Source organism: Triticum aestivum, chromosome 5D (assembly GCF_018294505.1).
Source record: "Triticum aestivum cultivar Chinese Spring chromosome 5D, IWGSC CS RefSeq v2.1, whole genome shotgun sequence".
Taxonomy (NCBI): domain Eukaryota; kingdom Viridiplantae; phylum Streptophyta; class Magnoliopsida; order Poales; family Poaceae; genus Triticum; species Triticum aestivum.
In genome coordinates this window covers 216,110,358-216,128,914 of record NC_057808.1, presented here as the reverse complement: position 1 = coordinate 216,128,914, position 18,557 = coordinate 216,110,358, and the positions used below count along the sequence as shown (strand labels likewise).

The window sequence follows — 18,557 nt, the reverse complement described above, 5'->3', positions numbered from 1 at the left end:
GATCTAGGTGTCATACCTAGTGCATCTGGTCCAATGAAAATCTTTTGTGACAATTCTGGTGCAATTGCCTTGGCAAAGGAATCCAGATTTCACAAGAGAACCAAGCACATCAAGAGACACTCCAATTCCATCCGCGATCAAGTCAAGGAGGGAGACATAGAAATTTGCAAGATACATACGGAACTGAATGTTCCAGACCCGTTGACTAAGCCTCTCTCACGAGCAAAACATGATCAGCACCAAGACTCCATGGGTGTTAGAATCATTACTATGTAATCTAGATTATTGACTCTAGTGCAAGTGGGAGACTGAAGGAAATATGCCCTAGAGGCAATAACAAAGTTGTTATTTATATTTCCTTATATCATGATAAATGTTTATTATTCATGTTAGAATTGTATTAACCGGAAACTTAGTACATGTGTGAATACATAGACAAACAGAGTGTCCCTAGTATGCCTCTACTAGACTAGCGCATTAATCAAAGATGGTTAAGTTTCCTAACCATAGACATGTGTTGTCATTTGATTGGACAAGACCCATCCATTAGCTTAGCACTATGATCGTTTAGTTTATTGCTATTGCTTTCTTCATGACTTATACATGTTCCTATGACTATGAGATTATGCAACTCCCGAATACCGGTGGAACACTTAGTGTGCTATCAAACGTCACAACGTAAATGGGTGATTATAAAGATGCTCTACAGGTGTCTCCGATGGTGTTTGTTGAGTTGGCATAGATCAAGATTAGGATTTGTCACTCCGATTGTCGGAGAGGTATCTCTGGGCCCTCTCGGTAATGCACATCACTATAAGCCTTGCAAGCAATGTGACAAATGAGTTAGTTGCGGGATGATGCATTATGGAACGAGTAAAGAGACTTGCCGGTAACGAGATTGAACTAGGTATGATGATATCGACAATCGAATCTCGGGCAAGTAACATACCGATGACAAAGGGAACAACGTATGTTGTTGTGCGGTTTGACCGATAAAGATATTCGTAGAATATGTAGGAGCCAATATGAGCATCCAGGTTCCGCTATTGGTTATTGACCGGAGATGTGTCTCGGTCATGTCTACATAGTTCTCGAACCCGTAGGGTCCGCATGCTTAACGTTCAATGACGATTTGTATTATGAGTTTATGTGATTTGATGACCGAAGGTTGTTCGGAGTCCCAGATGAGATCACAGATGTGACGAGGAGTCTCGAAATGTTTGAGACATAAAGATTCATATATTGGAAGGTTACACCCGGACACCGGAATGGTTCGGGTCGTTTCGGATAAAGATTCATATATTGGTGATAGTGACTAGACCAAACCGAATTGGACTAGGGCTAGGGGGCCGCCCCCTCCCCCCCCCCTTCCTTCTCTTCTCCTCCTCCTTCCCCCCTTCTCCTTGTGGGAGTAGGAAAGGGGGGCGAATCCTACTTGGAGTAGGACTCCCCCCCTTGGGCGCACCACCCCTAGCCGGCCTCCTCCTCCCTCCCTCGTTTATATACGTGGGGAGGGGGGCACCCTAGAACACACAAGTTGATCTTTTAGCCATGTGCGGTGCCCCCCTCCACAGTTACACACCTCGGTCATATCGTCGTAGTGCTTAATTAGGTGAAGCCCTGCACCGGTGAACTTCATCATCACCGTCACCATGTCGTCGTGCTGACGAAACTCTCCCTAGGCCTCAACTGGATCAAGAGTTCGAGGGACGTCATCGAGCTGAACGTGTGCTGACCGCGGAGGTGCCGTGCGTTCGGTACTTGGATCGGTTGGATCACGAAGACATTCGACTACATCAACCGCGTTACTAAACGCTTCCGCTTTCGGTCTACGAGGGTACGTGGACACACTCTCCCCGCTCGTTGCTATGCTTCTCCTAGATAGATCTTGCATGATCGTAAGAATTTTTTTGAAATACTACGTTCCCCAACAACCTCTGACAAGTATTTTCCTGCAAGATGGAGGAGAATAGCTCAGCCAGTGAGTATGTGCTCAGAATGTCTGGGAACTACAATCACTTGAATCAAGTGGGAGTTAATCTTCTAGATAAGATAGTGATTGACAGAGTTCTCTAGTCCAGTGAGTATGTGCTCAGAATGTCTGGGAACTACAATCGCTTGAATCAAGTGGGAGTTAATCTTCCAGATAATATAGTGATTGACAGAGTTCTCTAGTCACTATCACCAAGCTACTAGAACTTCATGATGAACTATAATATGCAAGGGATGACGAAGACGATTCACGAGCTCTTCGTGATGCTGAAATCGGTGAAGGTAGAAAGCAATAAAGAGCATCAAGTGTTGATGGTTAATAAGACCACTAGTTTCAAAAAAAGGGGCGAGGGAAACAAAGGGAACTTCAAGAAGAATGACAAGCAAGTTGTCGCTCCCATGAAGAAGCCCAAAGCTGGACCCAAGCTTGAAACTGAGTGCTTCTACTGCAAAGGAAACGGTCACTGGAAGCGGAACTGCCCCAAATACTTGGTGGATAAGAAGGATGGCAAAGTGAATAAAAGTATATTTCATATACATGTTACTGATGTGTACCTTACTAGTTTTCGTAGTAGCACCTAGGTATTCGATACCGGTTTAGTTGCTAAGATTAGTAACTCGAAACAAGAGTTGCAGAATAAACAAAGACTAGTTCAGTGTGAGGTGACGATGTGTGTTGGAAGTGATTCCAAGGTTGATACGATCACCCGCACACTCCCTCTACCTTCGGGATTAGTGTTGAACCTAAATAAATGTTATTTGGTGTTTGCGTTGAGCATGAATATGATTACATCATGTTTATTGCAATACGGTTATTCATTTAAGTCACAGAATAATTGTTGTTCTGTTTACATGAATAAAACCTACTATGGTCATACACCCAATGTGAATGGTTTGTTGAATCTCGATTGTAGTGATACACATGTTCATAATATTGATACCAAAAGATGCAAAGTTGATAATGATAGTGCAACATACTTGTGGCACTGCCGTTTAGGTCATATTGGTGTAAAGCGCATGAAGAAACTCCATGCAAATGGGCTTTTGGAATCACTTGATTATGAATCATTTGATACTTGCGAACTATGCCTCATGGGCAAGATGACTAAAACTTCGTTCTCCGGAACAATGGAGGGAGCCCATGACTTATTGGAAATAATACATACCGATGTATGCGGTCCAATGAGTGTTGAGGCACGTGGCGGGTATCGTTATTTTTTGACCTTCATCGATGAAGCAGATATGGGTATATCTACTTAATGAAACATAAGTCTGAAACATTTGAAAAGTTCAAAGAATTTGAGAGTGAAGTAGAGAATCATCGTAATAAGAAAATAAAGTTTCTACGATCTCATCGTGGAGACGAATATTTGAGTTACGAGTTTGACCTTCATTTAAAACAATGTGGAATAGTTTCACAACTCATGCCACCTGGAACACCACAGCGTAATGGTGTGTCCGAACGTCGTAACCGTACTTTATTAGATATGGTGTGATCTATGATGTCTTACCGATTTACCTCTATCGTTTTGGGGTTATGCATTAGAGACAGCTGCATTCACGTTAAATAGGGCACCATCTAAATCCGTTGAGACGACATCGTATGAACTATTGTTTGGCAAGAAACCCAAGTTGTTGTTTCTTAAAGTTTGGGGTTGCGACACTTATGTCAAAAGGCTTCAGCCTGATAAGCTCGAACCCAAATCAGAGAAGTGTGTCTTCATAGGATACCCTAAGGACACAATTGGGTACACCTTCTACCACAGATCCGAAGGCAAGATCTTTGTTGCCAAGAATGGAACATTTCTAGAGAAGGAGTTTCTCTCGAAAGAAGTGAGTTGGGAGGAAAGTAGAACTTGATGAGGTAATTGTACCTTCTCTCAATTTGGAAAGTAGCACATCAGAGAAATCCGTTCCCGTGATGCCTACACCAACTAGAGAGGAAGCTAATGATGATGATCATGTCGGATCAAGTTACTAATGGACTTCGTAGGTCGAACAGAGCACGTTGCGCGCCAAAGTGGTACGGTAGTCTTGTCCTGGAAGTCATGTTACTAGATCATGACGAACCTACGAACTATGAAGAAGCAATGATGAGCCCAGATTCCGACAGATGGCTTGAGGCCATGAAAGCTGAGATAGGATCCATGTATGAGAACAAAGTATGGACTTTGGTGGACTTGCCCGATGATCGGCAAGCCATTGAGAATAAATGGATCTTCAAGAAGAAGACTGACGCTGATGGTAATGTTACTATCTACAAAGCTCGACTTGTCGCAAAAGTTTTTCTACAAGTTCAAGGGGTTGACTACGATGAGACTTTCTCACCCGTAGCGATGCTTAAGTCTGTCCGAATCATGTTAGCAATTGCCGGACTTTTATGAAATCTGGCAAATGGATGTCAAAACTGCATTCCTTAATGGATGTCTTAAAGAAGTGTTGTATATGATGCAACCAGAAGGTTTTGTCGATCATAAAGGTGCTAACAAAGTGTGCAAGCTCCAGCGATCCATCTATGGACTGGTGCAAGCATCTCGGAGTTGGAGTATACGCTTTGATGAGGTGATCAAAGCATATGGTTTTATACAGACTTATGATGAAGCCTGTATTTACAAGAAAGTGAGTGGGAGCTCTGTAGCATTTCTGATATTATATGTGGATGACATATTATTGATTGGAAATGATATAGAATTTCTGGATAGCATAAAAGGACACTTGAATAAGAATTTTTCAATGAAAAGACCTCAGTGAAGCTGCTTATATATTGGGCATCAAGATCTATAGGGATAGATCGAGACGCTTAATAGACTTCCACAAAGCACATACCTTGATAAAGTTTTGAAGAAGTTCAAAAATGGATCAGTCAAAGAAAGGGTTCTTGCCTGTGTTACAAGGTACGAAGTTGAGTAAGACTCAAATCTCGACCACGGCAGAAGATAGAGAGACAATGAAAGTCATTCCCTATGCCTCGGCCATAGGTTCTATAAAGTATGTCATGATGTGTACCAGACCTTTTGTATACCTTGCCATAAGTTTTGCAAGGGGGTACAATAGTGATCCAGGAGTAGATCATTGGATAGCGGTCAAAATTATCCTTATTTTCCTAAGAGGACTAAGGAAGTATTTCTCGGTTATGGAGGTGATAAAGAGTTCGTCGTAAAGAGTTACGTCGATGCAAGCTTTGACACTGATTCAGATGACTCTGAGTCTCAATCTGGATACGTATTGGAAGTGGGAGCAATTAGCTAGAGTAGCTCTATGCAAAGCATTGTAGACATAGAAATTTGCAAAATGCATATGGATCTGAATGTGGCAGACCCGTTGACTAAACCTCTCTCACAAGCAATACATGATCACACCTTAGTATTATTTGGGTATTAATCACATGGCGATGAGAACTAGATTATTGACTCTAGTAAACCCTTTGGGTGTTGGTCACATGGCAATGTAAACTATTGGTGTTAATCACATGGCGATGTGAACTAGATTATTGACTCTAGTGCAAGTGGGAGACTGGAGGAAATATGCCCTAGAGGCAATAATAAAGTTGTTATTTTATTTCCTTGTTCATGATAAAGGTTTATTATTCATGCTAGAATTGTATTGATCGGAAACTTAAATACATGTGTGAATACATAAACAAACACCGTGTCCCTAGTGAGCCTCTACTTGACTAGCTCGTTAATCAAAGATGGTTAAGGTTTCCTACCCATTGACATGAGTTTTCATTTGATAACGAGATCACATAATTAGGAGAATGATGTGATGGACAAGACCCATCTGTTAGCTTAGCATAATGATCGTTCAGTTTTTATTGCTATTGCTTTCTTCATGTCAAATACATATTCCTTCGACTATGAGATTATGCAACTCCCGGATATCGGAGGAATGTCTTGTGTGCTATCAAACGTCACAACGTAACTGGGTGATTATAAAGATGCTCTACAGGTATCTCCGAAGGTGTTTGTCGAGTTGGCATATATCGAGATTAGGATTTGTCACTCCGAGTATCGGAGAGGTATCTCTGGGCCCTCTCGGTAATACACGTCATAAGCTTGCAAGCAAACGACTAGGGAGTTAGTCACGAGGTGATGTATTACAGAATGAGTAAAGAGACTTGCCGGTAACGAGATTGAACTAGGTATGAAGATACCGACGATCGAATCTCGGGCAAATAACATACCGATGGACAAAGGGAATTACGTATGTTGTCATAATGGTTCAACCGATAAAGATCTTTGTATAATATGTAGGAGCCAATATGGGCATCCAGGTTCCGCTATTGTTTATTGACCGGTGAGGTGCCTCGGTCATGTCTACATAGTTCTCGAACCCGTAGGGTCCGCACGCTTAATGTTCGTTGACGATATAGTATTATATGAGTTATGTGATTTGGTGACCGAATGTTGTTCTGAGTCCCGATGAGATCACGGACATGAAGAGGAGTCTCGAAATGGTCGAGAGGTAAAGATTGATATATAAGACGATGGTATTCTGACACCGGAAGTGTTTCGGAGGGTACCGGGTACTTATCGGGTCACCGGAAAGGAGTTTCGGGCACCCCCGGCAAAGATATGGGCCTTATGGGCCAAGTGAGGGAACACACCAGCCCACAAGGGGCGAGTGCGCCCCTATAGTGGCCAGCCCTATGAGGAGGAGAAGGAAAGGAAAGCGCGGAGTAGGACTCCCTCTTCCTTCCCTCTCCCCCCCCCCCCTCTTGCCTTCCCCCTCGTTTATATATGGCAAGGGGGGCACGGTTTGGGAGGGACCCCAAGTAGGATTCCTCCTACTTGGGCGCCTCCTTTGGCTGCTCCTCCCTCCCTCCCACCTATATATATGTGGGAGGGGGCGCCTAGCACACAACAGACAATTGCCTAGCTGTGTGCGGCGCCCCCCTCCACCGTTTACACCCCCGGTCATATTTCCGTAGTGCTTAGGTGAAGCCCTGCGGAGATCACTTCACCATCACCGTCACCATGCCTTCATGTTGATGGAACTCATCTACTACCTCAACATCTTGCTGGATCAAGAAGGTGAGGGACGTCACCGAGCTGAATGTGTGCAGAACGCGGAGGTGTCGTGTGTTCGGTACTTGATCGGTTGAAGCGCGAAGAAGTTCGACTACATCAACCGCGTTGCGAAACGCTTACGGTCTACGAGGGTACGTAGACACACTCTCCCCCTCGTTGCTATGCATTTTCATGGATAGATCATTGCATGTGCGTAGAATTTTTTTTGTTTTCCATGCAACGATTCCCAACAGCTAAGCCATTGGACCTTGTAGGGAAGGGTGTGCTTCATCTTGACCAATTGTAGCGTGGAGCATAGTCCTTCACTTGCTAGGTTGTGGCAACTTCCTCCGTCGATGATGACCTTCACGAAACGACCGTTGATGCCCGCTTTGGTGTGGAAGATGTGGCAACGTTTCTCTTCTTCTTGTTGGTGTTGAAGCGTCAAGACCTTGGAGACAACGAGAGCGGGGCTCGAATCATTGTCACAAAAGACTTGGTCATATCTTCATCTTCATTCACTTGCCGATGCATGGCCACATGCTCAAGGGCTTCCATTTCTTCTTCACTCATGGAGTCGTAAGTGCCATCGTCGTTGGCGATCATGGTGCGCCGGTTGGTACACTCGAACGACTTGTGGCCTCGGCCTCCACGGGTGAAACATTTGATGGAACTCGTCTTGACAATCTCATCGGTTGGAGTAGAGGATGAAGCTCTCGGCTTTAAGTTGCTCGTAGTAGGAGGACGACTTGAAGATGTTGAAGTTTTCTTGTAACTTGACTTGTCGCCGTTGCTTGGAGTAGGTTTCGTAGAGGTAGAAGGTGTCGTAGTCGTTGAAGCTTGATTGTATGAGCCGTAGGACTTGGAAGAGTACTTGGCATACTTGTAATCATCTTGCACTTGTCGTTCCGCCTTGGTAGCTTGGTGCACTAGCTCGATGAGGTTCGTGTACGGTCGGAAATCCGCAATCTTCTTGATAGGATGGTTGAGTCCATTTAAGAATCGTGCCATGGTTTGCTCCTCATCTTCCGTGACATTGGCTCGAATCATGGCTATCTCCTTTTCCTTGTAGTACTCTTCAACGAACTTGGTGGCTTGCTTGAGGAGTTGTAATTTCTTGAAGAGGTCGCGATTATAATGTGTAGGCACAAAGTGCGCTCGCATGACATCCTTCATTTGATTCCATGTTGTGATGGGTGGGTCGCCTTTTGCTTCTCGCCTCACAATGACTTGCTCCCACCAAATGAGGACATAGTCTTGGAACTCAAGCGATGCCATGGCGATTTTCTTCTCTTCATCATAGTTGTGTAAGCGAAAGATCTTGTCAACTTTCAATGCCCATGAAAGGTAGTCTCCGGGATCGTTGCTTCCAGAGAACTTAGGCATGGTGAACTTGAGCTTTTCGTAGCGTTGCTCTTCATTGTGTTGAGGGTGATGATGGTGATGCTCTTGCCGTGGTGGAGGATCTTGAGCCACTTACTCCTCGTGCTCCGCTTGATGAACTTGAGGTTGAAGTCGTGGGATTCTTGCACGGTTCCTCATATCTTGGCGCTTCTCAAGGCGTGCAGCTTCTTCTTGTCGCACTCGTCGGAGGGCCTCTTCTTGTAGACGTACTTGGCGGTTGCGCTCATTGACGGCTTGTGTTGCTTCGCGTAGAGCATGTTGGGCTTCAAGGGCTTGTTCCTCACGACGGCGTTGCTCTTGTCGAGGGGCATCGCTATCTTGTTGTTCTTGACGTATTGGAGCTTGCTCTTGGACTGGGGGATCATTAGCTTGTCGCCGTAGTCGTTCGCGTTCACGGAGGCGGCCTTGTAAACCATTGCCATGAAATGGGTTTTGTGGAGCTTGATGATCTTCATGATCTTGGCGACGTTGTGAACAAGCCCGTGGGGGACTTGCTTCCGAAGAGGTGTATGATGAATGTCGACTTGAATGGTGTTGTCTTGAATATGACGAAGATGTGGATGAACGGTTGACCAACAAGGTACGAAGTTCCTCCAATTGAGTAGACATCCTTGCGTCGATCTCGTCCATTTGTGTGGAGAGCTTGTGGTCGAGGTAGTCTCTTCAGATTGTCGCAAGTCGGCGGCGAGTAGGTCAATGCGATCGTTCAACACTTCATTCTCTTGATGCAAAGCTCTTTGCGTGCCGAAGAGGTGGTTCTGGTGACATGGTTGTTCAGGTCCTCATCTTGCTCGATGAAGCATGGGTTGGTAGAAGTAGTTGACCTATCCATCATCTCAAGCAAATATGTGAGTGGAAGAAAGGGAAGAACTAGACCAAATGTACTTTATCCGCTGTTGAAAATAGATCAATGATCACTCAATAGTGTAACAAGGAAATAGCACAATTGGTACCGGATCTTGTTGATTCTCACACCTACACAAATAAAGTTTTTTGGAGTAGCTTGGTGAGAATGGTGGTACAAAATTTATGCAATTGTTAGCAAGATTCAATAATGTTGAAAGAGATTCACAAATTCGGAAATGCAACAAGTAGACCAATAGCAAAATGTGGCACACGGAAACACACACACGGATAGATAAATGGGGTCGTGCAACCAAGGAATGAGCTCAAAATGTGGAAGCCACGGAAAATGCTCTTGTTGCACAACACAAGAGAGACGCTAGCACGATTGCTCAATAGGCGGATGTGAGACTTGTGCACAACCTACAAAGCAAAAATGCAACGACTTCTATCCCAAGTATATGCTATATATATTATGTTCTGGTGATATGATCCAAGATGATCGAGTATGACAATCTTAATGTAGTACGATGCTATGGTTCTTGCTTAAAAGCTCTTTGTTTATCTTTCTCTTCTGCTTAAAAGGTTGTTGGCTCTTTCTTTGGAGCTCTTTCTTTGGCCTCTTATGCAAAACTTCACGAACCAAGATAGCAATTGTATATATGCGGTGACAACCTTGTAACATAAGAGATGATACCAAGATGTTTGTACCAAGATGACATGGTATGTATGCAATGGGAATGATGATCACTAATGTGCACAAGTAACGTTGCCGGCAATACTCAATGGCTAGTCTCGATAGGAAAGTGACGCAAAATGGGCTATGGGGTTAACAATGTAATGGCAAGGGAGAATGTATGAGAGTGTCGTCGAGGTTACCGGCCTTGCTTACGGTTGGTGGTGTCAAGATGGTGAAGTGTTCGTCATCGATATCGAGTCCTTGGCGAAGATAAGCGGTGGTGATGTCAATGTCGAACCGTTCCTAGTTAGCCGAAGCACCCTAGGAAACGGAGAACCACAGCTCAAATTTTCAAAACCAAAGGAAAATGGTGGTAGCAGAAAGCGGTGGTATGGTTGGGTATGTCGAGGGGTTAGCGAAAGTGGGAAGGTGGTGGTAGAAGTGGGTATGCGATTACGGAAGTGGGGTGTCGAAGAACTGCAGAAATGGAGTTTTGTCAGGTGAAGCCGGATGATCCGGGCCAGGAGCCGGATGATCCAGGTGCGTCCGGATGATCCGGGTCAGGGTCCGGATGATCTGGACAGGTCAACTGCGCACGGGTGAGGCTCGGGATGAACTCAGAAATCGTGGGGAAATCAAAAAATCCAGGGTTTTTTTTATGGATTTTGTGGTGGATATGGTGGGGAAAGGGTAGATCCACTTGAAACACAACGAATCCACAGATCAAAATCAATAAAACTTCCTCAAGCCAACAAATCAGGAAAAAAATTGGTATGGCTATTTTTGTGGGGATTTTTGGAATTGGACAAAAAACACACAAAATTAGGCTAGAAAACAAGGGTAGGGACTCCAAATTCGTGATCAATCTTGGCTCATGATACCAAGATGGTGTAGGGTGGAACCGTAGGGGCCGATCTTTCATGATTTGGAGGGGGATTCCCGAAGAACACGATGAACACACGAGGGGAAACGAGAAGAAACACTCAAATCAATGAGAAACGGTCACACATGTGCTAGATCCATGAACACAAAGAGAGATACATGATTCAAATCCAACAAAGGGGGGATACAAAGGTCACTAGTTCATCTCCTAGAAGGAGGTCTTGAATCCACTAGGGGATCTTCCCTCAAGAGGGGGTCTTGAATCCACTTGGGGGATCTTCTCCTAGGAGGCCTTGGTCTCCAATGGAGTAGGTGTCAAGTGGATAAGCAAAGCTCTATCTCTCATATAAGCTAAACTAATGCTAACCCTAGAAAAGTGGAGGTGGAGTCGTATATGTAGGCTAGGGGGACGAAAGGGTACATGGGCCTCGGCCCAACTCATGCACGCAGGCAGGGTCTGGATGATCCGGATGGTGGTCCGGATCGTCCCAATGTGATGTGGAGGCTTTGGGGGTCCGATTGTCCGAGACTTGGTCCGGACGTCCGGGTCTGTCCGGATGATCCGGGCTGGGATCCGAATGATCCGGCTTCGGCGAGTTGGCTTCGGTGGCCGGATCATCCGGGCAGGGTCCGGATCGTCCGGACAGCAGTCCGGATCATCCAGGCAACTCCTGTTTTGCCCTTTTCCCTCTCCGTCTTCGCGTTCGTCTTCCTCCTTTGATCTGCCCTGCTCCTTAGCTTCTCCATGGCTAACTCCTTGGTACTTGAGTATGAAAAGTGTCTCTGTTTAAGGTAGTAGCCATGTCTCATGTGTTTCAAAGAGGAATTGCGAGAGGAGAGATGTCACCTCGGTTTCGAGAGCTCTTGCACGTGCACGTGTCATGGGTCCACTTGGCACTTGATGAGACGATTGTAGGTCCATGGGGATGACCTTGGGATGCTCCGCATCAGGTGGTTACCAAAATTGTCACGTATTCATGCTTAGACACCTCGAAAAACAAGACGGATATGAGCTGGCCAGTGTTGCTAACTATTACTACATAATGACTGCTAAGATATATCACGTAATGGAACTTATGGTCGTTGGTAAATATACAAGGCAATTACAAACGCGATAGTTCCATCCAACCAGGGTCGCGACAATATTGGTGGCATGCGCGCGCACGGCCCTCGGCGTGACCCAGCCACGCGGATGGTTCGTTGTCCCCACCCAGGTACGTCGACCTGTTTCTTTTGCCCCACTGGGATACGCACGGGTGGGGCCTCCTTCGCGCGAGCCATCTTGGGTGTGAGCAATGGGCCATGAATGGTTTTCACAAAGAGAGGAAGAACATGCGCGTGCGTCTGCGTGAGAGACATAGGACAATATGTGATGGCGCAATGCACTGGGGGTGGCTTCTTCACAGGAACCCAGCAACATGCCTACAAGGGAGCCCAGAAGGCCCAACAAGGAGCTGGCGACAGAAGGGAGCCTAGGGAATCGGATAGATGCCTAAGGATCATCTTAGACCCCAATTTAAGATGGCAGCGGCCAAGATTGGATCTCCCTCTTTTGTAAAACCCTAGCCCCTATCATGCATATAAGAGGACGGCTACAGGGCTCTCGATCTCATCTATTTTGATAGACCTAGACTCCCGGTAGCAACACTTCCCCCTTGTAAATTGTAATCCCTTGCACGAGGTATATCCACCATGAATATGTTTATATCATGCATATAAGAGGACGGCTACAAGGCTCTCGATCTCATCTACTTTGGTAGACCTAGACTCCCGGTAGCAACACTTCCCCCTTGTAATCCCTTGCACGAGGTATATCCACCATGAATACAAACATAAAGCAGGATGTAGGGTATTAGTCCTCATCGGAGGCTCAAACCTGGGAAACTATGCGCGCAGGCTCGGTTTCGGTACATTCAGCCATGTTCTCCACCCTACGAGGGTACTAACAACCTTCCGCTCCGTCAGTTGGTGTGCCAGGCACGGGCTTCGCTATTCTAAGAACAGGCCAAGATCGGAGATCTATGTATGCTCGACAACGTCATGCCATGCGAGGCCAGGGGTTGCCCCAACCACCGAACCGCACCGCCATCCGCCAAATCCGATTGAGCCTCGATCTACCGCCATAGCCGCCGCCGGTGCACCCCACCATGTCAATGCGTGCCACGCCGCCTAATGCCCCGGGAGCCATTGGCAAAGGAACCTAAGGAGGCAAGATGCCCACACCCTCTGCTGGCAGCAAGAAAGGAGGGACAGAAGGAGGGCTACCAGCGGCTAGGGTTCCCTCCCCATCGCCCACAGAAGCGCCCAGAAGGGAATGAGCCATTTTCAAAAGAAACACCTGCAAGTGTTTGGTTCGATGAAAATCTCCAGGCTTTATTGTCCAATTATTGCTAGCTAATAAGGCTCTATCTGAATTTGGGAAAAAAACATCTCTGCATTTCAATTTGACACTAGGCAAACACGATAGGCAGATGTCATCGAATGCTGACGGTTTGTGTTACAAGTGCATGAGCTTCTAGTCTATGTTTTCAGTGCTACTTGAAATAATGAAGTCCCGGAGCTTGCTGCTCTGTACATGTTTCTACTACAGTCCTAATGTTGTGAGCTACAACATGCAGCACATAAGCTACAAACCTGAAAATTACCAGGTTGTCAGTAGATCTGGAAATGATCAGGTCGTTGGCTATTGGCATAGAAGCTTGACCCAGAGAGCTACTGACATGGCACTAGGTTGCCATCTGTATGTACATCACAGCAACCCCCCTGGAACCTTTGCTCTCGGGTCTCTGTTCTGAATTGATCGGCCATTGATAACCCGCAGCAAGAAACGAAGAATTCCCACGTATGTGAATGGTACTTGCCACCATGCTTCAGGTCTTCTTCAGCTAATGCACGAGGGATGATCCACCATTTCAGAGGGCGGCTGATCTTGCTGCCGAGGTGTGCCAACTTCCAAGAAATCCTCCGCGTTGATGTCGATTCCTTCCCACTCCACATCTGCTGTATTCGAGTTAAGGAGTCCAATGGTTTCACATCGTAACATGGTATGCTATACTACAGCATAAGCACATCACAGGTTATATAGACTGTTAGAAAAAGGATACGTGCTGTCTTCCACATGTCAGTAATGCTAACCCCTGTGTCTGATAAGAGCCAGTAATCCGCATCAGTCTGCACAAAAAAAATGGTTCTTGTTTTATGTAGTGCTTATGCAGGAAATTAAAGCTAACAATGGCAATAGTAGGGTATGGGTGGGTACAACCTCCTTCTGCCCAAAGCCATACCCACAATCCCACATAAACCTTATATACCCACTCACTTCAATACCCATGGGGCACAAATTGGCACCCATGCCTATAACTATCGGGTATCAGTATCCAGTGGGTACAGTATATAGCGTTTGCATTCAAAATAAGGTCGAGAAATGAGTCTAAAATTCAACTGATGATGGTAGTCTAGCACTGGCGTGACCTCCGGGGTATCCATTGGGTTACACATGGGTGCAATTTTATACCCATGCTCTACCCATATATTTTACAGATATGGATACCCATTACCCATGGGTGCAAAATTTCACCCATGCCCACTGTTTTCAGTTAGGGTACCCGCGGCCGCAGGTACCCATACCCATGGGCAAAACTGCCATCCTATTTCCAAATGAGCTCAACCGTGATATAAAAGGTGCATCCATAGCAGATAGAAGTGCATTCTTTACTTTCTTTAGAACTAATTTGGGTATTCCTAATATTGGTCATGAGATGCTCCTCTCTCCATGTGCAATTGAATCTCGCAGTTTATCAGTTTTTGCGGGTTAATCTTTCAATTATCAAAGAACAGGTGGTAGAATGAAAGAATAAGTAGCAGGACTTACAATAAGCAGAACAGAAAATACCAGAGCTAATTGTATAGGACAAGAATGACATAGTGAAGAGGAAGTAGTGAAGTTGAGCATTGGGTGCAAACACGTATTACTATAGTTAGAATAGGATTGTGGCCAAATTTACTTTTAGATAAATATGCTGCGAAAATTTATTGCATGGAAGTGAACTTACATCAAGTTCAGAAGGGACAATCTTCATCATCCCTCCAATATCCTGTGTAGTAGGAGCGTCAGGGGGCATTATCAGCCCTTGTTGAACATTCTCCATCTCCACATCTTTGTTAGATCCTGTAGCGAGTGGTGTCCTAGGATTCTCTAGATAATCCATGCTTATTGTTTGTGCAGACCTTGGAGGAGTCTCCATGCCACTCATCTCCTCAAATTGACTTGAAAGAAATAGATAATGATATTAATATTCACATCAAGTTAGAGCTCTAGATTCTGAAGTTTTGATGCTAGGGATGTTGAATGGGCATATACCTAACTAGGTACACATCTATCGGACCCATAGTGCTTCTTAGAACAATCCTATATCTCCTTTGAGGATAATCATTCACCTGCATGGGAACCGAAGATGCCGTCATTAACAAAATGTAGTATTCATCCAAGTCCTAAAGGTGACAAACATCTTGTTAATACTCACCTCATCAGGATCTGGGACTTCAAGCGTTGTACCATGAGGTGCTTTTATTGCGATTAGTGTCTGATTCTGCAAATTAAAGCACAGTACTTTTTTACTTGATTTATAGAGATGATACCGGTCATTTAACAAGTATTGCTAGAGATCAAAAGGTACCTGAAAGCATGGCAAAGACTTGATATCATGTTCTGTGACATACAGCCATCTGTGGGAAACGAGGTGAAAGAATAGATTATAGACTTGCATTGAAGTCCTAAATATCTTAAGTAACTATACGACGAACATAAATACTCTTTTAGGGAGGAAAGGGGGGTCACTTACTTTTGGTTATTTTCATCTTCAGTGAGCTCTCTTAACTTGTCTCGCATTTCACTGCAAGAAACAATCAAGTTAGTGAAAGAATAATAACATCAGGAACTTAAGTAACTCGTCGCCAACCTTATTTGTCCGTCTAAGCTATGTTCTTGCAGTGTGAGGGCTTCAATATCTCCCTGAAGATGACAGATATAAAGAATCATAAATTTTGAGAGCTGAGGAACTAAAGAATCTCCTTGTCCACAAATCATGTTGCATGTGAAGCAACATTTGTCATAACTAAAACGGCACAAAGCATGATACCTGTAAAATGGACATATCATCGCTAACTTCACCTGGTCGAGAGTCATCGATTCCTCTGCAAAAGAGCATACATAATGTAAGTGATGACCACAAAATACAAATAATAGATATGGACACAGGATAACTTACTTCCAACGAATGTTGTTCTTAAGCTTCTTTTCTATCAGCCCTATCCCTTCAAGGACATTAGTAATGTCATATATACGTCTTTTTTGTACCTGCACAAAGGCAGCACATTTACATGACTAACACTAGAAAGGATCTCTTGAAATAAGAGAAAGCAAACTACCAACCTCTAGCGTTTCTGCAGCATTATTCAAATCAACCATGCCACCAGGTGCACCCTTTAGCAAGTTCAGGAACTTTTTTGTCAATAACCCTAAATGGACAACATCAATAAATGATAATCAGCTAACAAGCTACTGATAAAATATCAGTCCAGAAAAAACAACAGTCCAAAATTGAGTGTCCCATCTAACCTAGGGAGCTATCATAGCGGCAGCCACCAACAGGAGTAGCTGGATTGCCCGGAGAACCTGGAAAATAGTATTCAGTGGACATGACCAACTTGGTCAAAGATGAATATGATTCATGGCTAACTGAATCCACATCACTCACCGGAAAACAAAGGGGTCTGAGGACAAGATTTCTGGCCTTTTGCAGCTTTAGGCTTGGCGGACATTTTAGAACCTTTTCCCGAAGGTGGTGTAGGAATTGGACTGTTTGTTGCGTTAGCATATCCAGGGCTCATCATCCAATCATTTGATTCAGTTACCTCATTGTCTTCTCTGTTGTGTTTCCGCTTTAACTACAAAATGAAACATTGTTATTAGATTTATGAGAAAAGCACACATTGCATCAAAAGCGTTAATGAAAACTGAATGTTGGTTAACAGGTGTTCTTCAAGCTTTCTGCAGCTACTACAAGAATGCGGCGTCGATAAAGCATGTAAGATTCAAGAGAATCGGCCAAGGGGGAAGAGAGCCATAAGAGAATAGGGTTCTGGAACGAAATATTTATTAGTAATGGATCCTAGGGAAGTTAGTGGAATATGATTTGATAGTTTTATAGCCTGGATTTGCAGTTGTTAATCAATAAATTAAAAAAGACTCCGAATAAATAGACAAGTCATAACAACTGTCATGAAACAGTAACTAACAGGTTTTTTCAGTAAGAAGAAACTGTTTTTGTTAAGTTTATATTATCTCTGTAGCTCTTTCAGTAAATTAAAATGTTCTGCCTGTTTTCACACAGCATGGGGAATTTAGTTGAAGGTTGAAACTTGAAACTCATAACATAGTCAGCACCTCAATTATGAGAGTTGTGGAGGATGTCTTAGCTTTGGGGTTTTCAAGCCAGCACAACATGTCACACAATCTAATAGCTTGAGCCACTATAGGTTGCATGGAGCAGAATGAAGTAAGCCGCCAATTGAGAGCAGCTGGGAACACTATATGCTTTGTAGGAGGATGGTGCATATGAAAGTGTGACTAGGTAGAAATCAAGTTAAGAAACATGAGCCTTCCCATCAAATCGTACCGATTTCCACATATTTAGTTCGTTCAGATTCCATCTTAGACACTCTTCTAGAAATAGCGGAATGCATCGTAAATAAAAGCTTTGTTGGACTGCGCCAAAACCCACCGGGTAGCAAAAATTCAGCAATTTTGCCTCCCACATCCAAAAACAACCATTCCCCTCCACCCCAGCTTGGCCGTTCCCAAATCTACAGTGACACGCTCCAGCATTGCTGCGCACGATCTACCGCGGTGGCTCAGATGAGCTCCCCTCGTGGCGAGCGGGACGGGACGAGACCGGTTGCGTCCTATAAGCATCCAGCTGAAGAACCGAAACAGTGAATCTATCGAGAAAGCTCCTTGACAAGCCCACCCCAACTCACTGGCGTCCTGAGGACGACGGCCTCCGTCATCTCGGCGCTGCCGCCGCCGTCGGCCGGGCCGAAATGGTGGTAGTCGCCAGGCGGCGACCCGAACGGCTGGTAACGCTGCAGCAGCACGCGCGCCGCGCCCTCGCTGCTGGTCCCGCCGGCGGCGGCCGCCATGGTGATCCGCGGCGCGGCGCGACGGATGGATCGGGCCGGGCGCGGGGCGGGGCGCTTAGGGTTTGGATCTGAGGATTTTTGGCGGCAGAGGGGGAGAAAACGAGGGAAAGGAAGGGGTGGAGGGGGGAGGAAGGGAGGGAAAATCGTGGTTTCGGTAGTGGAGGATGAAAGTTATGGCCTCGGACAGATGATGGGGGTACTGTTTTTGAGGACTGGGACGGGAAATGTAAGCGGTCATTCTTTTTTACATCTTCTTACGAGTGTTCAATTTATGATCTTTTTTTTTGAATTTATGATCACTCGAGTGAAATAAGCCAAAGGCTTCTTCACTGAGAAAAATGTGAGCATCGAACAAGAGTGACTAGCGGTGTACTGGTACAACAGGGAAACAAAAACATTCTTGACACGTCATGTGGCCTGGTGATTCTAGTGTATGTGTCATGGGAGATAAAAGTGAGACGTGGCAGCAGGGAAAACGTCTCGGTTAAAAAAATTAAAGCAAGGAAAACCCCCAACTGTGTGGGGCCCGGGTTCCGTGGAGAGATGCG

At 45.0% G+C, this 18,557-nt stretch overlaps 1 protein-coding gene across 3 annotated transcripts; it reads right to left on the bottom strand.

Moving 5' to 3' along the window:
* Positions 1–13,273: 13,273 nt before the first annotated feature.
* Positions 13,274–18,183, bottom strand: LOC123120121 (transcription factor E2FA). Of its 3 annotated transcripts, none has more exons than XM_044540141.1 (14): positions 17,848–18,183; positions 16,566–16,755; positions 16,427–16,483; positions 16,241–16,326; positions 16,077–16,165; positions 15,948–16,002; positions 15,768–15,820; positions 15,651–15,701; positions 15,486–15,534; positions 15,333–15,398; positions 15,170–15,246; positions 14,862–15,075; positions 13,914–13,980; positions 13,274–13,809 (listed from the first exon to the last, which is right to left on the bottom strand). In XM_044540141.1, exons 1-14 carry the CDS (start codon positions 18,007–18,009, stop codon positions 13,691–13,693), a joined length of 1,335 nt encoding a protein of 444 aa, XP_044396076.1. In that variant the 5' UTR covers positions 18,010–18,183; the 3' UTR covers positions 13,274–13,690. The 3 variants fall into 3 exon arrangements, with proteins under 3 accessions (XP_044396076.1, XP_044396077.1, XP_044396078.1); XM_044540142.1 differs by having other exon boundaries at positions 13,274–13,806; XM_044540143.1 differs by having other exon boundaries at positions 17,838–17,856.
* Between the last annotated feature and the right edge of the window lie 374 nt (positions 18,184–18,557).

What these genes read in the sequence shown, in the direction of transcription:
- LOC123120121 (XM_044540141.1), bottom strand. Translation starts at nt 18,009, where the DNA reads ATGGCGGCCGCCGCCGGCGGGACCAGCAGCGAGGGCGCGGCGCGCGTG. An exon ending in CCGTCGTCCTCAGGACGCCA is followed by an intron (nt 16,756 to 17,847) that starts GTGAGTTGGGGT and finishes TTCATTTTGTAG; the next exon opens with TTAAAGCGGAAACACAACAG. An exon ending in CCGCTATGATAGCTCCCTAG is followed by an intron (nt 16,327 to 16,426) that starts GTTAGATGGGAC and finishes TTGTCCATTTAG; the next exon opens with GGTTATTGACAAAAAAGTTC.